Source organism: Phoca vitulina, unplaced genomic scaffold, assembly GCF_004348235.1.
Source record: "Phoca vitulina isolate PV1807 unplaced genomic scaffold, GSC_HSeal_1.0 scaffold66, whole genome shotgun sequence".
NCBI classification, from domain to species: Eukaryota; Metazoa; Chordata; class Mammalia; order Carnivora; family Phocidae; genus Phoca; species Phoca vitulina.
This window is the reverse complement of record NW_022589769.1, coordinates 2,822,730-2,844,713: the sequence shown is the minus strand read 5'-3', so window position 1 is coordinate 2,844,713 and position 21,984 is coordinate 2,822,730. Positions and strand designations below refer to the sequence as shown.

The 21,984-nt window shown below is 45.1% G+C and overlaps 1 protein-coding gene across 2 annotated transcripts in view; it reads left to right on the top strand.

The window, feature by feature from the left end:
- GRIN2A (glutamate ionotropic receptor NMDA type subunit 2A) overlaps window positions 1-21,984 on the top strand; it is a 379,408-nt gene that overhangs the window by 322,676 nt on the left and 34,748 nt on the right. For both annotated transcript variants that reach the window (XM_032392269.1, XM_032392270.1), the window contains one exon: window positions 8,333-8,520. In XM_032392269.1, coding sequence (XP_032248160.1) covers window positions 8,333-8,520 — 188 coding nt within the window. The remainder of the gene's footprint in view (window positions 1-8,332; window positions 8,521-21,984) is intronic.

Sequence of the window (21,984 nt, the reverse complement as noted above, 5' to 3'; positions counted from 1 at the left end):
GAGTGGGCTCTTGGTACAGAACGTGAACTTTGGAGGGAGAAATAAGTAGCTTCGTATCCTGGCTGTGATAATGACCAGCTGTGTGACCGTTGGCAAATAAATAACCCCTCTGAGCTTTTCCCACATCCGTACAATCCTGTCCCCTGGAATTTAATGAATTGACTTTAGGGAAAGTACTCGGCACTGTATCTTGACACATACTAGCATTTTATCAAATGTTGATTCTTTTTCCATTCTTTCTTTCATTTTCATGTTTTTTGGTCTTCAAGATGCCCCATCCTTCAGTTCTGATGTGTGACAAGTTCAGCATCATCATTATACTATGCTCTACTACCAGCAGGGTAATGTGATGCTTTCAAGCTGAGCATCCTGGATTCGAATCCCCCTCTGCCAAAGTCCAGCCATGGGACCTTGGATAAGTTAATTAACCTCTTAGACCCCAGTTTTCGTATTCAAAAAATGATGCTAATTTTGGCTCCTCTGCTTAGGAGAACGTTGTAGGATTAAATGAGGTATGCAGGCAAACAACAGAGTGTCTGGCGCCGAGTAAACACTCAAGAAAAGTCTGAACAAAGAAAACATTTTTGAGCATTCTTTATAATATGCCATGGGAATGGCAGTAGAATGGTTAACATGATCCCAACCCCTGAAGAGTGTAATCTAAGGAACTCTATGGAAGAGATTTATATTCCATAAGGAATCAATATTTTTCCAATGTTTGAACATGAGTCGTAGGGTGAAGAAGAATAGCATTTGCCTAGCGCTTTACAATTTACCAAATTTATAGTCGTTACTTCATCCAACCAGTGTACCTTCTGGTCAGGTGGGGAAATCAAGGCTTAGAGAAAGATACAGACTCACCTGACGTGGGCAGGGATCTTGGGGCCTCAGTTTCCTTACCTGAAAAAGTAAAAGACAGCATTACATGATCTATCAACTCCTTGGATGTGGTTAGTTTGGGTCCAGTGTTAAACTTAACAGAAACAAAGCAGGGATTTGCTGTATTTTTTTAAACCGTTTCTTACTTTTGAGGTTATTAGTCACTAGGCAAAGGGTGCACGGCATCTCCCATGTTTGCTTTCATTTCTCTCTCTCTCTCCATAAGTCCATCCCCCTCTTCTTATTTCTCCGTCTGTGTCCTTCTGTCTCCCCTTCCCCATCTCTTTTTCTGACTCCTTCTTTTCCCATTCTTTCTGTCTTCCTCTTGTGCTTGGTGCCTGCTTCTATCCATATCTCTCCCTCCCACTCTGTCTCCCCCCTTCTCTGCCTTTCCCTGTCTCACAAAATCGCTAAGAAGGTTCTCAGTGAAAAAATAAATACTAACCATCAGTCTTTTCTAAACCCAGTTCACAGTGACTATTACCAGTAGATGTGATCGACGCAGATTAAACTGACAACAGTTAAAAGCACACAGGGTGAAACTTGTTACTGACTAAAAATCCATAGGTGACTTGAATCTTCCTCAGCAAGTTTGAGTCTCTACACAATTCTGACCCAGGAGAATTGAACTTAGTGGGAATAATAACCACACAAGAAACTCCAAATGGCAGCAGCTATAAATTAGTAAAGTTTGTTGTGGTCCCAATGTTGATCAGTGAATCAAATCCTTATAAAATTTAAACACAGAGGAATTGATCCCAGTGAAAACGGGTTCCAAAAATTGCTGGAAACAATTTAGGCCATGGGAGACATCGATTTAGGATTAGATTAGCTTAATGGCATTTGCAAAAAAAAAAAAACCCAAAACATTTCCTTTGTGAAAATGCATCCATGTCCATATAACTGATTTTACAGCCGTATTCACAAACTCAGAGTCCAAATGTGATTCCAGGCCATCTTCCTAAAGCCACTTTTAAACCATCCAGGGCTGATGGCAGGTACAGTCTCTGTGCACGCTGTCTCCTCCCCAAGCAGGCACTTCCAAAGGTCGTCCTGCCCCAGTGGTACCCCTTCTTGGGCCGGTGAACACCCTGCACCCCTCAACAGCCTTGTGTCTGGGGGCTGGTGAAGGATCTACACCGCCCTGGCTTCTGTGCCCGATGATGTCATCACCGCCATGCCAGCATCCTGAGTCTGCACCTGAATTTACAGAACACCTTCACTTCCATCTTCACCCACCAACAGCCCCCCCCCCGCCCCGGAAGAGAGGTGTTAGCTCCCCATCTTACAGGTGAGAAAACCGAAGCTCAGAGAGGTCCCAGGACGGGGTCTCACTCACGGAGCCGGCAGAGTGACCTGAGCGCCACCCCCCCCCCCCCCCCCCCCCCGCTGTTGCCCCATCGTGCTGAGGGGCTTAAATTGCTGGCTGAAGCCTTTCCCTTCTCCGCAGGGCTTTGATGGGACCTAAAAAAGTACATTCAGTTATCAAAGAGATGTTTAGTTGTCATAACACTTGAGACTAGACTCCAAAACACACACAGGCGCACGCACATGCACACACACACACACACACACACACACTCCAGTTTCATTAATTCATCAGAACAAGTCAATGTCTTGTTAAAGGCTTCTTGAATGTTAATGAATGAATAATTAACTTTAACTATATAATTAGCCTTTAAATGTGCTGAGACCCCCCAGAGAGCATCTGAAAACATGCATAAGGAGATGATGAGCTAAAACCAGAAACTTTTTTTTTTAAAGATTTTATTTATTTATTTGAGAGAGAGAATGAGATATAGAGAGAGAGCATGAGAGAGGGGAGGGTCAGAAGGAGAAGCAGACTCCCTGCTGAGCAGGGAGCCCGATGCGGGACTCGATCCCGGGGCTCCAGGATCATGACCTGAGCCGAAGGCAGTTGCTTAACCAACTGAGCCACCCAGGCACCCCAAAAACCAGAAACTTTTGATTAGGAAATATCAAGAGCCAGGTCCCTTACCCCGAAGGGGCCACGGCCTGCCCTCGAGCAGGGGGCAGCCGAGGCACCCGCAGACCATCTTAGGGCCACGAGTGAACTTGCAGGCCATCACGCAGGTACACGAGAGACCGACCGAAGTGACAGGGTCAGACCGACACTCGAGAAAGCCGGAGCAGCTCTTGAGAGCTGTCAAAAACCCTGGCAGGAAACTGCGGGGTTAAAGTCTCACGGGGCACCTGTGCCGATCCCTCCTCACTTGGCTTCTTCACAGAGATCTTATTTCCCCCTCTCGTGCTGAATTACTGTCGTTTTTAATCATTTGCTTTCCTTGAGGACCGCCCCCCGTGACAGGTGACAGGGAGAGTGACAGCACCCACGTCACCCCCACAGCGCCCGGCGGGGGGTGTGGGCATGTCTTGTCACCAGCACGGCAGGGCACGGCTCCCTTCCAGGCTCCGGTTGTGTCCCAGCCCTGAGGCTGGGAAGCCAAGGGGTCCTTTCATTTGTCACAAATGTTTGAAGAGGAGACCCCCCTTCTGTGGGGAGTGGAGGCAGAGAAGGGGGCCGGGGAGGTGCTTTGTCCCCATCACTGTTCTCACACCCCCTCCTTAGAGCACCCCCTGGCCCGGGGGAGAAGCTTTCAGCCAGTGACAGCCATGGGCCATGGGCGGGAGCTGGAAAGGTGGGTCAAAGACGGTTTCCTCTTGAAAAGCCAGGAGCAGGAAACACGGAGCCGAGAAGCAGAACTGGCTTTCTTACCTGGGAGCCCCCCAGCTTCCAGCCAACTGCTGTGAGCTCCAAGACTCTCTCTCCTTCAGGGCCAGCCTTTCATCTGTGTTGCTCCAAACCAGGGGGGCCAGGGTGGGGGGTGTGCTGCCAATTACCGTGCTGCAGCCTGATCCATCCCTGTCTCCTGCGATCTCAGCTCCGGGCTCCCAGATGCTTGTGGTCTACACCGGGCTTTAGTTTTTTAGTTTCGGATGGCTTTTCTCTTCCTAACCCTCTACCTTCAACAAGAAGCTATGGCTCTCTATGCCTAAATGGCTCCTGAAGGCAGGCATAGGATGTGCTCGGGGCAAGAGAAGGTCTCTGTGGGGGTGACTCTGGACCTCATGGGGCCGTGCACCTATTGGGAAAGAGACAAATGAAGTTGAATAACCCATCAGAGCTCTTTAAACCTGCTTGCTCTGCTCTCATCCTGGCTGCTTCTTCCATTATGCTGGGCTTGACTTAGAGCTATAACCCCCCAGTCTGAACTTCATAAGCAATAGACAGAAGTGCCTCTGTTTACCCCACAAGCATCATGGACGTCATGGTCACAGCGGTTATGTCTGTGGCCTTTGGCATCAGACTGTGGAAGTCCAGATGCTGCTGTGACCCCTAGAAGCTGGTGGTGGCGTTGCATCCCCTGACCTCTTAGTGACTCAGTTTCCTCATCTGGCAATGGGGATGGATGGCAGCAGCACATCCATCCTTGCGCTGTTAGGAGGAGTCAGTGGGATGGGATAATGCGTGTAAAGTATCCAGGACTGGATTGGTCACAGAGAATGCGTAGAATGTGGCAAATGCCGTAAGTGTTGCCATAAAATCTGAACTCAGTTGACTGCATCCATGTGTTTTGAGCATTTGTTTTGTGGCAGGCATGGTGCACACGTCTCACTTACATAAATTCTCTTTATTCCCAAAGCCCTCTGAGGGCAGAGATGGTCTGCCCTGCTTTGCAGAGAGAAGATTGGGGCTCAGAAACACAGGCCCCTTGCTCCAAGTCTTTGACCACAGAGCACTCTCTTGAGGACGTCAGCCAGTCTTAGTTTTTTCTTTTTAATGATGGCAACATTTTTCTTCCAATTGAAAACAGAGCAAGTAGACCTTTTGGAGTCAGAGTGAGGAGGAAACCTAGAGCCCTGCTTCGCAAGCCTTCCCCTGCCCACCCAGAGCCCCTGCAGTCCACTTAAGGAGCCACCAGCCATGTGTGACCATTTATGTTAGAATCTAAATTAATGCAATGAAATAAAATTAAAACCTCAGTTCCCCATTTGCACCAACCACATTTCCAGTGCGTGATAGCCATATTAGACAGCACAGATAGAGAGCATTTCTTTCAGAAAGCTCTGCTGGACAGCGCTATCCTAGAGAGTTTGCGGTACAGAATTTGGAAATAATACTGATGAGCTTCAGGCTGCTTTGCAGAGCCTCCTCTGCTCATAGACAACATAGGAAAATAATAATAATAATTGTATATCTCCCTACTGGACCCTCTTTTGTAAAGCACTATGCAAACAAGCCATGTCTATCAGAGGGGGCTGTACAAGCCCCGGGATGTTTTTAAACATGCATTTAGTCCCCAGCTCTCTAGAATCATTGATCACATAGCCCTGTAGTTTCCTTCATGTGCTGTCCTCATTTTGGTTCTGACGTGGCCCCAAGACCAGAGACAGCCCATGGAGGGCAAGCCCACTTATGGCCCTTCATGGCCCCCAGCCCACCCCAGGCACACCAGTGTGTAATTGTTTCACTCATGTCTTTTGTGATTGTCTTCCCTCTTACTTTTGCAAACTTGGTTCCCTGAGAAAACTTCCTGTTTTCTTTCTGTTCATCTGGCTGTTTCTCAGCTAAAGAATATTTTGTCATGAAATATGGTAATGATTTGCAGAAATCTGTGCCTGTCCATAAATACTGATTTAAGCTGCTGTTAGGCAATTCTCATGTCATTTCCAGGTGTAGTTTTCGAATTCCATCCCAGACATGCATCAGTGTGTGGTGGGTTAACAGGAGAGGGAAAGGTTTTACCGCACAAATACAAACAGATGGCCTTCACATTTGAATGCCTCTGTGTACATTTATGTGTGTATTCATTTGTTTTTTGAGGAATTAAGAGAGTGGGAAGGTCTCAGTAAAACCCAGGTTCCCAGCATCTCCATGGCAACTTTGATACGTTGAGGTATTGACGTTGCAAGCAACCAAGCTTCATCGAGAGGACAAATACCATCCATGGCCTGAAGTCTTCAGGAGACCCATATCATTCAGAGTCTCAATTGCCCTGTTGATAGTCACAGAAGGTGACTGTTGGCTTGTGGAATCAGAATGCCGCAGCTGGAAGAGTATCTCAGCAGGCCCACGGTGACCACCTCATCTCACAGATGAGGAACCTGCGATCAAAAAGAAAGAAGTGACTTTGCCAAGGTCTCACCATCATCCAAATCTAGAGTAGAAACCAGATCCCCTCTACCTGCTCTCCCAACTGCTTCTGTCACACAGGCCCTGCCATCATACACAAATTGCTTTCAACTCCCCATTCCGTATTTCCACAGCTCTCGGTGTGGCTGGCTTTCCAGAAGTCTGTTTCCTCTTGGTTCATCAGCTCTGGTTTACCATCACCATTAGTGAGGCTTAGTTTGCGTTCCCTTCCACTTGGATGATCTGATCTCCTTTTAATACTCTCCAAGTGTTAACACCAAGCCTCCAATCCTACAGCCTTGGAGAAAGGCTTTAGAGTCTTTTTGTTGGTGAGATGAGCCTTGTAGTCTTGTCCCACCTCTAACCATCACAGAGACAAAAAATTAAAATGAAGCATGCAGCCGTAAACATTCCAAATGGTTTTGTTCCCATCGGGAGACCTTCAGCAGCTGTCTCTGAAAGGATGCAACAATTTACCTCCTCTCCCTGCCACTTTTATTTTTCTTTGCCTGTTTTATGTGTTCTTGTTAAGGAAAGCAAGGCAGTGAAGTTGAGAAAGTACCAGTACATTGAGTAATCTCCGTTTTAGCTTTCCTACCTACTTTAGGTCATCGCCACCCCATCCCTACCTAGTTTTGAGCCATCCATCCCCATGCACAAGGGCGATCACTTCAGCCTTGTGAAGTAACTCTAAAAACTGGAAACAATACTCACGCCCACTGATGGTGACCTGGGTAAAGACTGAGTCACAGCCATGCTATTGAGGGATGATTCAACGCTTGCCTTTTGGGGATGCAGACTGGGAACGGTCATGCAGGACTGAGATAATAACGTTCGATGCCTTAATCTGCATGGTGATTTCCAGGATGTACACATGTGTAAAAATTTATCTTGCACTTTATTGCATATGCGTTATACATTGATAAAAAAAAACCCATTAACAAAGGGGAAAAAAAGCGCTATGTTTATGGACATGGAAATACATTCACTCTGTGTGGTTTGCAACAAGCAAAGGCTGCTTTGGAGGTTGAAACGAGGACACAGTGTGGCCCACGGGCCAATCTGTGTTTGTAAATAATCTTTTATGGGAACAGAGCTGAATTCATTCATTTATGTATTATTTAGGGCTGCCCTTGTGCTCTGTATTAGCCTTCCTAGGTCTAATGGAGAGGCTTAAACAATGGGAATTTCCCGTCTCATGGTTCTGGAGGCTGGAAGTCTGAGATTAAGGCGGCAGCAGGGCTGTGCCTGCTCTGAAGGCACGAAGGTAGCACCTGTTCCAGTCCCCTGTCCCAGCTTCCGGTAGTTGCTCGGCTTGTGGCCGTGTTAACTCCAGCCTTCACGGTGGTGGTGTTCTCCCTGTGTGTGTCTGGTCAAATCTCCCCTTTTTTTGAGAACATCAGTTATATTGGATTGGAGGCCTCCCCTCCCCTCCGTGTGAGCACATGTTAACTAATCACATCTGCAATGACCCTATCTCCAAATAAAATCATATTCTGAGGTGCGGGGGGTTATGGCTTCAACATACGAATTTGGGGAGGGTCACGGGTCAGCCCAGAACATGCTACAGCAGCCGCAGAGTGGAGTTGTTGTGATACAGACCGCATGGCCCACAGCTTAAACTGTTTATTACCTTGTCTTTACAGAAAAAGTTTGCCAATCCCTGCTTTATTTAAAAAAGTGTGTGTGTGTACACACGCACGTGTGCATATATAAGAAATTTGGAAAGCTGTTCACCAATGTATTAACAGAGGTTGCCTCTGAATTATGAGGCAATTTAAGTTTTAATTGTAGTTTTGATATTTTCTATATTTGGGTTTCTAAAAATTATTATATAATAATTTCTATAATATAAATCGATAGTAAACATGTTTCCCTTGGGAGGAAGACATCGTTCCTATGCACTCACTCTCCCTTCTTGCACCCTACCCCAAATTCTCCTGTACCTTAATGGTTTATTTTGGTCTGATGCAAACCTTTCTAAATAGGCCACTGCTCCCCACTGTTGGGAGTGCTAAGGGCAAACACTTAGCAAACCAGCAAAGTCAACTGTTTACTCACTTGGGCATAAGGATTCTTCTTTATTTAGCTGCCTCTTGTATGTAACTTGGAGAGAAAAGGTTCTGGCTTTTATCTCCTCATTAAAAATAGATCCTTTTATGATGAGGGGATGGGGCGGCCATGAGTCACCCTGTACAGAGTGAAAGAAAGCATGCGGTGCTGGATCAGGTCTCAGGAGCTGGTCCCCAAAAGGTTACCCCGCCATCCCCATGACTCCCTGGTTTTTTGTCATTGCAGGAAACTGGACGCTTTCATCTACGATGCGGCAGTCTTGAATTACAAGGCTGGGAGGGATGAAGGCTGCAAGCTGGTGACCATCGGGAGTGGGTACATCTTTGCCACCACTGGTTACGGAATTGCCCTCCAGAAGGGCTCCCCTTGGAAGAGGCAGATTGACCTGGCCCTGCTCCAGTTTGTGGGTGATGGTAAGACCTTGGGTGACCCCCTATCTTTCAGGGGACTTGACACCCTTGCACTCTCTCTCTTTGCTGATTGGCTTTCCAATGGATCTTTGTATGATGTGTTTGCTTACTATTTATTGGGTGCCTCTCACATGATACCATAGTTTTCTAGGTTGCTTATAATGGGAACCAATTTTAGACAACAAAATTTTCCAAAGAAACTTATTTTAAGGATGCAGAAGTGTCTATCTCAGTGAATTGAGGAAGGAGTTGAGCAAATAGGTTTAGGAAAAAAAAAGCAGGAACCGGAGCAGTCCTCGGGCCTTGATAGCAGGACTTCATAGGTCCTGTCCTAGAGTAGCAGTTCTCAATCAGGGCAGTTTTGCCCCCCGAGGGGCACTTAGCTATATCTGGAGACATCTTTGATTGTCATGGTTGGGAGGCCGTTTGCTACTGGCATCTAGTGGGTAGAGGTCAAGGATGCTGGCAGACACCTTACAATGCCCAGGACGGCCCCCTCATCTCAAAACACGGAATTATCTGACCCCAAATGTTAGTAGCCCTGGGGTAAAGAAACCATGACGTTACATGATTAGGCTCCAGTCCTAAACTCTGTTCTCTCGATTCTAAATTTCGTATTCCAGAGGAAGGATTCTTGATGCATTTTGAACCAAAGACTCTTTCCTGGACCCATCAGGAGTGCCTAAGCGGTGGGGTTACGTTGTACCAACACAGAGGCTCCTGATTTTATCCTATGGAGGAGTGAGGGAAAGGCAATCTCTAGAAAAGGAATATGAGCAGAAATCCCATGGGTTTCCACTACAGTCTACCTGCTTCTCCTGCCAAAAGACAGTTTCCACCCCCATTGGTCTTACAGTCTCTTGGGACCGTGGCATTTATGGACCTCTGTAGGTGATTGGGCTGTGTCTCCAGCATCATTGCTTTCAGTCTGCCCTCTACTTCCTAGTTGGTGATCTCACTGGCTGGAGTTTTTTAGGATCCTGTCCTGGCTCAAATGGCAGGTTAACCCTGAGAACCTGAGTAAGCTGGGGCCCAGAGCAGCAGCTGCATCCAAGGACAGCTGGAGGCCGTGTTCAGAGATGGTTGCAGAATATGCTGTACCTCCCTGGAGCTGGGAGAGGAGAATCCGGCAACCAGTGTGGTCAAATACAACACTGAAATGCACAGACATTCATGCGCAGTGTGGTATGATTTTGAACAAGGTGCATATTTCCTTGCAACTTCTCCTCCTTTCTCTGCTCCCGGAATTAAGCCCTGGGTTCTCAGAGTGCCATCAGAACATCTAAATGTGTTTTATATTTAACTCCCAAATAAGAACATCTGATCCTCTGAATTCCCCGTAGGGCATTTGTACCTTCTTGTGATCATGAGCCATGTTCTCTGTTGTGTAATAGTGACTTGTGGCTGTGTCGGTCAGCTCTGGCTGTGAAATCTAAGAGGCGTACCCCACTAGGCCTTTATTTTGCTCGTGGGAGTGCAGGTTGAGTGGAGGAGCTCTGTCTGAGGCTGTGGTGGCCTTGGTGGCTCTGGGCCCTGCGGTGTACCTGTGGATCAAATGTGCTGTCTGCTCTGCCTGCGTTTATTCTGGGACTCCGGCCGAAAGGGCAGGAGCCGCCTGGGAGAAGCTCTTTTCTTGGCTGTGTCACAGGCACAGAGGAGATACCCAACTGTACGTGTGCATTTCAAGTCTCTGCCTCGCCGTGGTCACATCTACGAACACCCTTCTGTCTAAGCAAATCTGATGGCCAAGCCCAAAGTAAAGAGATCAGAGGTACACTCTGCCTTTTATGGGGGGGCGGGAGTTTGGAGTTACAGGACAAGGGGTGTGGACACAGCGGTGAAGAACTGGGACCATTTCCTCCACCTGACAGCCTGGTCGCCCAAGTCTCCCTACACAGGGTGAACTATTCAACAAATGAGTCTTGTTTCCATCAGTAAATGCCACAAAATCCTGAACTTGTCCTGACCTGATAACTGGCCCATGAAGGACTGAGTGAACAAACACATGCACGGATGAACGGTGGGTGTCGAGGTGTATTTCATTTGACGGGACACTTTTAAATATGATGGGTAGCTGTCAAATGAGTTCGAACTCTACTCCTGTTAGTCCTTGCTGTTACTCTGACAGGATCTGTTCTGGAACAGCAACATATGCTAGTCACCACACTGGTGACATCACCTGGGTTAATAGTCATAATAACTTTAGGAAGTTCAGTGTTGCTTCTACACATTTTACAGAGGAGGAAACGGAAGCGCAGAGGGCTAGCTAGTAAGTGGCAGAGTTTCTACTGCAGGGGCCTCACTCTGGAAGTGGGTCAATTATGTAAAACTGCTTCATTCAATTCACTAGGTTGTCTATCGAAGATGGCTAATTAGATGCTTGAGATTTATAGATCCTTTAGGAAGGAGTAATTTAGTGCATATCTGAAGTAAATCTATTGTCCCACTGACAAATACTTCTATGAAGGGGGTCATCTTTCTTAGCCTCTGTTTACTCATCTGTGAATGAATGCATGCAGAAATATTTACCTGATAAAGTTGATGTCAGGATGAAATGAGAGGATATGTGTAAAGAGCTTAGCTAGAGGCGCCTGGGTGGCTCAGTCGGTTAAGCGACTGCCTTCGGCTCGGGTCATGATCTCGGGATCCTGGGATCGAGCCCCACATTGGGCTCTCTGCTCAGCGGGAGGCCTGCTTCTCCCTCTCCCACTCCCCCTGCTTGTGTTCCCTCTCTCGCTTTCTCTCTCTCTGTCAAATAAATAAATAAAATCCTTTAAAAAAATAAAAATAAAAAAATAAAGAGCTTAGCTAAAGCACCTGAAAATAGAAACGGTTCAATAAATGCTAGCTATTACCATCATCTCCATCATCATTATTATGACCATCACCATCATTATCATTATATCATCATCACCAGCACCATCACCACCATCATCACCACCATCATCATCACCACCATCATCATCTTCATCATCATATCATCATCACCATCATCACCATTACCACCACCGTCATCACCATCATCATCATTACCACCATCATCATCACCATCATATCATCACTATCATCACATCATTATTACCACCACCACTATCATCATCACCATCATCATCACCAGCATCACCATCATCATCACCAGCACCACCACCATCACTACCACCATTATCATCACCATCAGCATCATCACCATCATCATCACCACTACCATTATCACCACCACCATCATCAGCATCACCACCATCACCACTATCATCATCACCATCATTATCACCCTCATAATCATCACCATCATCACCGCCATCATCACCACTATCACCAACACCAACATCATTTTATCACCAGCACGATCATCATCACCACCATCCTCATCATTACCATTCTCCACCTAAACCTCCTCCTCATTGTTGTCCATCCACAACTCCAGTATTCAGTACAGCCTATTTAGTGTTGTATTGGTGACAACAGTATCATGGAAACAACCTTTATGGTGCTGCACAGAAAATGTCCTCTTTCTGTCAAATAAAAAAATACAAAGTAAAGGCCCCAGAGAGGCCAGAAGTGTGTTCCTTGTTACTAGCAGGGTATTTAGATTCTTACACATATTTTCAGTCCTCACTCATTGCTTTCCTGGTCAGACTGTTGGGATTGGGAAACGTGTCTTCTCAGCTTCATCTTTAGAGACCATCTGGAAGCAAAGACATAGAAGAGAAAATGACATTGCTCCAGGGGGCGTCTTAAGATAATCTTCCCGGAAAGCCATGTCCAATTCGGAATGTCTCTCTAGGAGTAAATACATGAATTAACACAGCTGCATAAATATTTCACTTATCTTATGCAGCTTCAGCAGGATTAATTATGCTCTAAAATTAGACCTGTAAAGAGCACAGTGCTAAGCAGTACCTAATTATTATTCATCCTCTAGAATGGAGTGTTTATCTCTTGTTATAGAGTAGCTTCGGTGGACGATTACGAGTCTAATGAGTGTCAAAAGTATAAAAAATTTTCCTAATGAGCTGTGTAAATATAACCTTTGAGTGGAGTGTTTGGTTATTGAGGGAACCTCTTACATGAAGCCTGCCAGGCATTTCCCTAGGAAAAAGACTGGTGATTTCCCTTAAGGGGTACACAGGATCCCATAAGACCTTACCTTCCTTTTCCTGTCTAACCTTTGTGTCCTTTCTGAGATAGTGTAGTGCACCGTGGGGATCTTTGGTTCTCAGTACTTCAGTCACAACATTCATGGGTACTTTTCAGCATTGATCATCAATATCCAACCTTTACTGAGAAACATACTTTCCTAGGCACTGATGTTCCAAGAGGGGGATGTCATGGTCTTTTTCTTCTCTCCTTCAAGGAACTTACAGTCCTGTTGGTTGGCAATGTATAAACTTAAAATATCTCATCTCAAAATATAAACATATTTATAATAATTCATATATATGAATTCATACATACATATGAGTATATTCTTAGGTATCTTGGATAGGTGAGAGAAGAGTCAAGGAAGAATATGGGATATAGGGTTTTTTAATGGGAAGATGAAAAGGCAGAGTAAGTCATAAGGAAAACGAGTCTAGTAAGAGTTCAGTGAAGAATAGAATGGGCCAGAGTTCACAGTGTCATTCATTCATTCATCCAGCAACCAGCAAGGATCTATTGAGTACCTCATATCTCCGTGGCACCTAAGAGGTGACACTGATGAAGAATATAAAGAATGAGTCAGTCTGGGACTTAAAAAATGGCATTTCTGGCTTCAAAGGAGAGGTTAAATGGGAGGTCTGTTAGGTCCCATCAATCTCATGGATTTTGTAGTTTTTTTTAATGTTATCCTAGGATTTGAAGAGACAGAAGCAAGATCATAGAGGCTAAAGCCCTTTGGGCGTACAGAGGCCAGCAAAAAGATATTGAGAACAAGGTTGTATAATATTATTCAGCAGCAAGTGATGCTGAGGGTAAGGAAGGAAACCACTGTTTTTGAGCCCATACTCAATGGCCCAGTGTGGTGCCAAGTAACTCACAAATATTCTTAGCAACACTTTGTACAGTATTCTGGGGTACATCTTAGTATTTCCATGTTGCAGAGCAGGAAAATGAGGCTCCATTGGGTTTAGTGAGCTACAGCAAAACTTTTAAACTTCAGTGTAAACAGGAATCACCTGGGGATCTTGTCAACTGGCAGACTGTTTCAGTCGGTCTGGGGATGGGGAGCCTGAGATTCTGCATTTCTAACAAGCTCCAGGTGATGCTGATGCTGCCAGTCTACGGACAACACCCTGTGTGGATTTTTATAGTTCATGTAACTCTGGTTCTGATCATCTTTTCATTAAACCGTGGTCCAGGGAAAAATCTTGGTTGCTAGTGGCCAGATCACCTTAGCTATAAATAATAGGCTCAAGCATTGAGAAGCATTTAATCTTCCTCTTTGTACTTTGCTCAGTTTTCATGGTTGTTGGTTTATTTTTAAACCCAGAAATACAGTACTTGTCCCTGGTAGCTCATCTGAATTCACTGAACAGATCAAATCAAATATATGTATTTATCATATATCTTTATAACTTATTGGTATGCTATATTGCACTGCAATTATATCATATTTACATATATATGATGGCTATCATGTGAAATGTTTGAGAGATATGAGACCTGTATCTCTTGTGTTAATATTGTATGAATAGGGTGACTAACTCAACCCATCTTGCTGGGACTCGCCCAGTTTAAAGCTAGTTAGTGACCCCTGTTATATCCCATTTGGGCATATATGATAGATATCATATGTGAAATCTTTGAAAGATACCATATATATCATTTCAGATGGATAGGTACATTGGGGCCCCTTTGCCCCTTTGTACTGCAACTTTGCATGCAATCGTTTTAAAGACTCATCCAGATTGATAACAAATTGGAAGGGACCGCATGCTCTGCTCTTATATTAATAAGGCAACTTGCTGCATAGACTCTAGAGCTTTGGAAAGCACCACTCCAGGATAACAATGCTAATGCTCACCGATCTTGGAGTGGGGAGTGCTGGAGGGGAGTCCATGGAGAAGCCCACTCCCTGCTTCCAAGTGGGTCAGGGTTAACAGTTCCTGATTGCTTTGTTTGCTGGCTTCTCTCTCACTGGAGGGTGTAGGATGGCTTGGGGTGGTGAGGGACCCCACGCTGCCAGCCAGAGTAGAGAGTGTGTGATTACAGAAGCTCTTTGTGTATCTAATTAGGATTCTCATAAATTGCTCTGAGCCACTGGATGGGTTGCTAATATCCTCCTCACTGCCTTAGTCCAGCTTCTCCGCTTAATATCTTTGGGCTAATGTCTGAGTCTTGGGGAGAGCTGGACACCCCGCAGCTTGGGTGGTGATGACCACTCGTACCTCCACTCCGAGGATGGGCTCTTTCCTCAGTGGCCTTCACAGCCTGTCTTCTTAGGCTGGCTTAGGAATGTATGGCAGTGTTGGTTGAGGAGATCACTGGGGGGCGGGGGGGGGGGGCTCCTAAATGTTTTCCTCATTCAACTTTCTACTGTGTCTGCAATTCCACCATTTGAAGTTTTCTCAGAGAAGCATAGAATCTTCCATGCAACTCCCTTTAAAAATGAAAATCCTGGGCACCTGGGTGGCTCAGTCGGTTAAGAGTGTAACTCTTGGTTTCAACTCAGGTCATGATCTCAGGGTCGTGAGATCGAGCCCCACATCAGGCTCTGTGCTAGACATGGAGTCTGCTTAAGATTCTCTCTCTCTCGGGTACCTGGGTGGCTCAGTCGTTAAGCGTCTGCCTTCAGCTCAGGTCATGATCCCAGGGTCCTGGGATCAAGTCCCACATCGGGCTCCCTGCTCGGCAGGAAGCCTGCTTCTCCCTCTCCCGCTCCCCCTGCTTGTGTTCCTGCTCTTGCTATCTCTCTGTCAAATAAATAAATAAAATCTTTAAGAAAAAAAAAAAAAGATTCTCTCTCTCTTAAAAAAAAAAAAAAAAAAATGAAATCCCTTCTTCTATCTCCTAAACCCATTTCCTGATTTGGTATCTGACCTATCCTTCAGTCTACGTGTCCCCCTTTAAGATTTCCTTAAAGACCACAGCTCTATACTAGATATATTTATAAACTGTGAACCCTTTTAGCTCCGTGCTTAGTGTTCTTGTGGCCTTTAGCAAAGCAAGACCAGTGACGGGGAATGACGGAAGGTTCTACAGCCTCCTAGTGGCGTGATCTCGGGCAAATTAATTTCTCTGAATTCCAGTTTTCTTGTCTCTACATTGGAGTTGTTTGGGGAGTAAATGTGAAAATGAACAGAAAGAGAATAGCCCAGTGTTGAGCATGTGTTAGAGGCCTGCAGGCCTCCCCTTGTCCCTGGCCCACTGAGGGGCACTGCGTCCCTGGAGGGCAGACACAATCAGGCCCATTCTTGTTGCTCTTTTGTCTCCCTTAGGACTCCCTCCTGAGCTTGGCACACAGTAGATGTTCACAGGGAACTCACTGATGAATGGGCAAACAAGGAGGGATTCTTCCATTGTTTACTCTGCGTGCTCTTGTGGTCAGATATCCGTTTTGCATTTTCTTTGTGACACGATTTTCTGGGAGGGATATAACCGGCAAGATTATACAGTTCCTGGCTTTTAGCGTTGAAATGGATCGTAAATTGTCGCCAAGTTTGTGGTCTCTGTGTCAAGCAGGTAAACAGGAAAACCAGTGTTTTCCTCCAGGTCTGGCAAAGTATGACCCTGGCGTGGACTCCAACCACTGCCTGGTTTTGAAAATAAAGCTTTATTGGAACACATCCACCTCCATCCACTCAGGAACCGCCCGTGGCCACTCTCCTCCTGCACGGGCGGAGTCTCGAGTTGCCGCGACAGCCCCGGAAGTGTCGCAGTCTGGCCCTTCATAGAGAAAGTGTGATGGCTTCTGGTCTTAGGCTGTCTGGAGGGAGACAAGAAGGGCAGAGAAGACTTGAAAGTCTAGGTTGTGCAGTTCTCCTAAAGGAAGGGGAAGGTGGGAAAGGAGAAGAGGAGGGGGCAAGCCTGATGGGAAGGGAGGAGGAGGGAGGCAGAGAGGAGGCGAGGAGAGCAGACGCAGAGAGAGGCGGGTGCAGGTGACCAGGCAGGCAGGACTCAGCCCAGGTATCTAGAGATCAACAGAGCACACTGCATCCGTTCCACGGAGCCAGTCGCCCCGGTGCAGCAGAAACTGGAAAAGTCTGAGAGTCAGCGGCCGCCCCATCTCAGCTGGCTCCGTGCTAGAGCGAGGCACAGACCACCGGCTGACTCACTCCTGCCTCGGAGGCCTCTTCATCCGTCTCCTGCTGGCTTCTTTGCCATTAGTTCTTCGTGACATAGGTCCCCGTGTCCTCGGATGACTCAGCAGCACCCTACTGCAACCAGCAGCCTCAGCCCATTTAAAGAGATAAACGCCAAAATACGGCCGGGGGTTGGGGGGAGCGGTGAGGGAGAGGATGTGTCGAGGATCTGAGAGCCCCGTGTGAGGGGGAGAGACCGGTTCCATTTCTCTAAATGGATCAGCCACCCTTATGACTGTTATTGTCATAGGCATTCATAAGAGGTAACACTTACAGAGGGATAACTATGGGTCACAGAATAACCTCAGTCTTTCGATGTATTAATTTCATTCAGTTCTCACAATGGTTACATGGCATGAGTTATGATCACTAACCCGTGTGTGCAGATGAAGAAACCGAGTCACAGGCAGGTTAAGTAATGTGTCCAAGCTCCTAAGGGGCAGATCTGAGATTAGATTGGGACGTAGGCACACGGGCCACAGGGCCTTTGCTTTTAACCACGATGTGGTATTGCTTCTCCTTTGCTATAACCCTCGTAGACATCTCTCCGTCTCTACCTGGAAAGGGTCAAAGCAGTGAATGAAATGTAGATTGGTCAGAATCCAGATTCAGTGTTCATTCCTCTTTCACTGAAGAAACAACATCGGTCCCCTGCAGGTGACACTGGGCAGAATAACATGGCGACAGAGATTAAGGGTGAGAGAGCAAGTGACCCATTTTTCCATGGAGAAGGAGACTTGTCCATGCCCCAGGCCCTGGCACCACGGAAACATTCAGCTCTGGCAGTCTGGGGAAAACTCAGGACCAAGAAGCCAGAGATGAGAAGGAATGAAACAAGGGCAGAATGTAATTAAGAGGAGTCAGATGTTTGGCCCCGATACAGGCTCACAGAACGGCCTCTCCAGGTTCACAAAGACCCATCCCAGTTGCTGCAATTGCTTGCTCCCCACAGAGCTCCTCTGAGCTGCATAATCCCTGGCATTTCAGAAAGCTATTGTTCCTTGCTAAATGTGTTTTAATCAAATTGAGACTTCAAAGGCAGAACTCACAGTTTGGGCTGAGCTAGGCTACTCTATAAATCCCAAACTTTCTAACCAAGTTAGCAAGACGGGATGCCACTGACAAAGCCCCCTGATTTATTAACCCGGTTGTTCATTCATTCATTCACCCTGCCTCTAGACATTCATTCAACAAAGAATAACTGAGCAGCTTCTAAGCTCCAGGTGGTGCATATAAAAATGATTAGAGGTTCCCGCTCTATTGCCCTTAATAGTTACTTTCCTTATAAAGTGCTTGTGGCACATCTGTGTCCATCAGACTCGCTTGGAGAGCCTTTTGAAAATATAGATCCCTAACTTTCACCCCATGGGGCATTTTTTACATAACCTCTGGAATATCCTAATGTGCAGTAAGATTTAAGAACCACTCCTTAGAATAACACAATTTAGCACTTAGACACATTATTCTCTGATTGCCAAGTACTGGACACAGAACTCATCTGGGATCCATGAAATCAGGTCTTTACCCTGAGTTTTATCCACTCTCCTCTCTCAAGGTTCTTTTTATTTATTTATTTATTTTTATTATGTTAATCACCATACATTACATCATTAGTGTTTGATGTAGTTTTCCATGATTCATTGTTTGCGTATAACACCCAGTGCTCCAAGCAGTACTTGCCCTCCTTAATACCCATCACCAGGCTAACCCATCCTCCCACCCCCCTCCCCTCTAGAACCCTCAGTTTGTTTCTCAGAGTCCATAGTCTCTCATGGTTCGTCTCCCCCTCTGATTTCCCCCCTTCATTTTCTCCGTCCTGCAATCTTTTTTTTTTTTTTTTAACATATAATGCATTATTTGTTTCAGAGGTACAGGTCTGTGATTCAACAGTCTTACACAATTCACAGTGCTCACCATAGCACATATCCTCCCCAATGTCTATCACCCAGGCACCCCATCCCTCCCACCCCCCACCCACTCCAGCAACTCTCAGTTTGTTTCCTGAGATTAAGAAGTCTTCATATCAGTGAGGTCATATGATACATGTCTTTCTCTGATTGACTTATTTCGCTCAGCATAATATCCTCCAGTTCCATCCACGTTGTTGCAAATGGCAAGATTTCATTCCTTTTGATGGCTGCATAATATTCCATTGTATATATATACCACACCTTCTTTATCCATTCATCTGTCGATGGACATCTTGGCTCTTTCCACAGTTTGGCTATTGTGGACATTGCTGCTATAAACATCGGGGTGCATGTACCCCTTCGGATCCCTACATTTGTATCTTTGGGGTAAATACCCAGTAGTGCAATTGCTGGGTCATATGGTAGCTCTATTTTCAACTTTTTGAAGAACCTCCATACTGTTTTCCAGAGTGGCTGCACCAGCTTGCATTCCCACCAACAGTGTAGGAGGGTTCCCCTTTCTCCGCATCCCCGCCAACATCTGTCGTTTCCTGACTTGTTAATTTCAGCCATTCTGACTGGTGTGAGGTGGTATCTCATTGAGGTTTTGATTTGGATTTCCCTGATGCCGAGTGACGTTGAGCACTTTTTCATGTGTCTGTTGGCCATTTGGATGTCTTCTTTGGAAAAATGTCTGTTCATGTCTTCTGCCCATTTCTTGATTGGATCATTTGTTCTTTGGGTGTTGAGTTTAATAAGTTCTTTATAGATTTTGGATATTAGCCCTTTATCTGATACGTCATTTGCAAATATCTTCTCCCATTCTGTCGGTTGTCTTGTGGTTTTGTTGACTGTTTCTTTTGCTGTGCAAAAGCTTCTTATCTTGATGAAGTCCCAGTAGTTCATTTTTGCCCTTGCTTCCCTTGCCTTTGGCGATGTTTCTAGGAAGAAGTTGCTGCGGCTGAGGTCGAAGAGGTTGCTGCCTGTGTTCTCCTTTAGGATTTTGATGGACTCCTGTCTCACATTGAGGTCTTTCAACCATTTGGAGTCTATTTTTGTGTGTGGTGTAAGGAAGTGGTCCAGTTTCATTCTTCTGCATGTGGCTGTCCAATTTTCCCAACACCATTTGTTGAAGAGACTTTTTTCCATTGGACATTCTTTCCTGCTTTGTCAAAGATTAGTTGACCATAGAGTTGAGGGTCCATTTCTGGGCTCTCTATTCTGTTCCATGGATCTATGTGTCTGTTTTTGTGCCAGTACCATACTGTCTTGATGATGACAGCTTTGTAATAGAGCTTGAAGTCCGGAATTGTGATGCCGCCAGCTTTGCTTTGCTTTTTCAACATTCCTCTGGCTATTCGGGGTCTTTTCTGGTTCCATACAAATTTTAGGATTATTTGTTCCATTTCTTTGAAAAAAGTGGGTGGTATTTTGATGGGGATTGCATTGAATGTGTAGATTGCTCTAGGTAGCATTGACATCTTCACAATATTTGTTCTTCCAATCCATGAGCATGGAAAGTTTTTCCATTTCTTTGTGTCTTCCTCCATTTCTTTCAGGAGTATTTTATAGTTTTCTGAGTATAGATCCTTTGCCTCTTTGGTTAGATTTATTCCTAGGTATCTTATGGTTTTGGGTGCAATTGTAAATGGGATCGACTCCTTAATTTCTCTTTCTTCTGTCTTGTTGTTGGTGTATAGGAATGCCACTGATTTCTGTGCATTGATTTTATATCCTGCCAGTTTGCTGAATTCCTGTATGAGCTGTAGCAGTTTTGGGGTGGACTCTTTTGGGTTTTCCACATAAAGTATCATATCATCTGCAAAGGGTGAGAGTTTGACTTCTTCTTTGCCGATTTGGATGCCTTTGATTTCTTTTTGTTATCTGATTGCTGTGGCTAGGACTTCTAATACTATGTTGAATAGCAGTGGTGATAGTGGACATCCCTGCTGTGTTCCTGACCTTAGGGGGAGAGCTCTCAGTTTTTGCCCATTGAGAATGATATTCGCTGTGGGTTTTTCATAGATGGCTTTTATGATATTGAGGTATGTATCCTCTATCCCTATACTCTGAAGAGTTTTGATCAAGAAAGGATGCTGTACTTTGTCAAATGCTTTTTCTGCATCTATTGAGAGGATCATATGGTTCTTGTTCTTTCTTTTGTTAATGTATTGTATCACATTGATTGCTTTGCAGATGTTGAACCAACCTTGCAGCCCAGGGATAAATCCCACTTGGTCGTGGTGAATAATCCTTTTAATGTACTGTTGGATCCTATTGGCTAGTATTTTGGTGAGAATTTTTGCATCCATGTTCATCAGGGATATTGGTCTGTAATTCTCCTTTTTGATGGGGTCTTTGTCTGGTTTGGGGATCAAGGTAATGGTGGCCTCATAAAACAAGTTTGGAAGTTTTCCTTCCATTTCTATTTTTTGGAACAGTTTCAGAAGAATAGGTATTAATTCTTCTTGAAATGTTTGGTAGAATTCCCCTGGGAAGCCATCTGGCCCTGGGCTTTTGTTCGTTGGGAGATTTTTGATGACTGCTTCAATTTCCTTAGTGGTTATAGGTCTGTTCAGGTTTTCTATTTCTTCCTGGTTCAGTTTTGGTAGTTGATACATCTCTAGGAATGCATCCATTACTTCCAGGTTATCTAATTTGTTGGCATAGAGTTGCTCATAATATGTTCTTATAATTGTTTGTATTTCTTTGGTGTTGGTTGTGATCTCTCCTCTTTCATTCATGATTTTGTTGATTTGGGTCATTTCTCTTTTCTTTTTGATAAGTCTAGCCAGGGGTTTATCAATCTTGTTAATTCTTTCAAAGAACCAGCTCCTAGTTTCGTTGATCTGTTCTACTGTTCTTTTGGTTTCTATTTCATTGATTTCTGCTCTGATCTTTATTATTTCTCTTCTCCTGCTGGGTTTAGGCTTTATTTGCGGTTCTTTCTCCAGCTCCTTTAGGTGTAGGGTTAGGTTGTGTACTTGAGACCTTTCTTGTTTCTTGAGAAAGGCTTGTATTGCTATATACTTTCCTCTTAGGACTGCCTTTGCTGCCTCCCAAAGATTTTCAACAGTTGTGTTTTCATTTTCATTGGTTTCCATGAATTTTTTTAATTCTTCTTTAATTTCCTGGTTGACCCACTCATTCTTTAGTAGGATGCTCTTTAGCCTCCATGGATTTGAGTCCTTTCCAACTTTCCTCTTGTGATTGAGTTCTAGTTTCAAAGCTTTGTGGTCTGAAAATATGCAGGGAATGATCCGAATCTTTTGGTA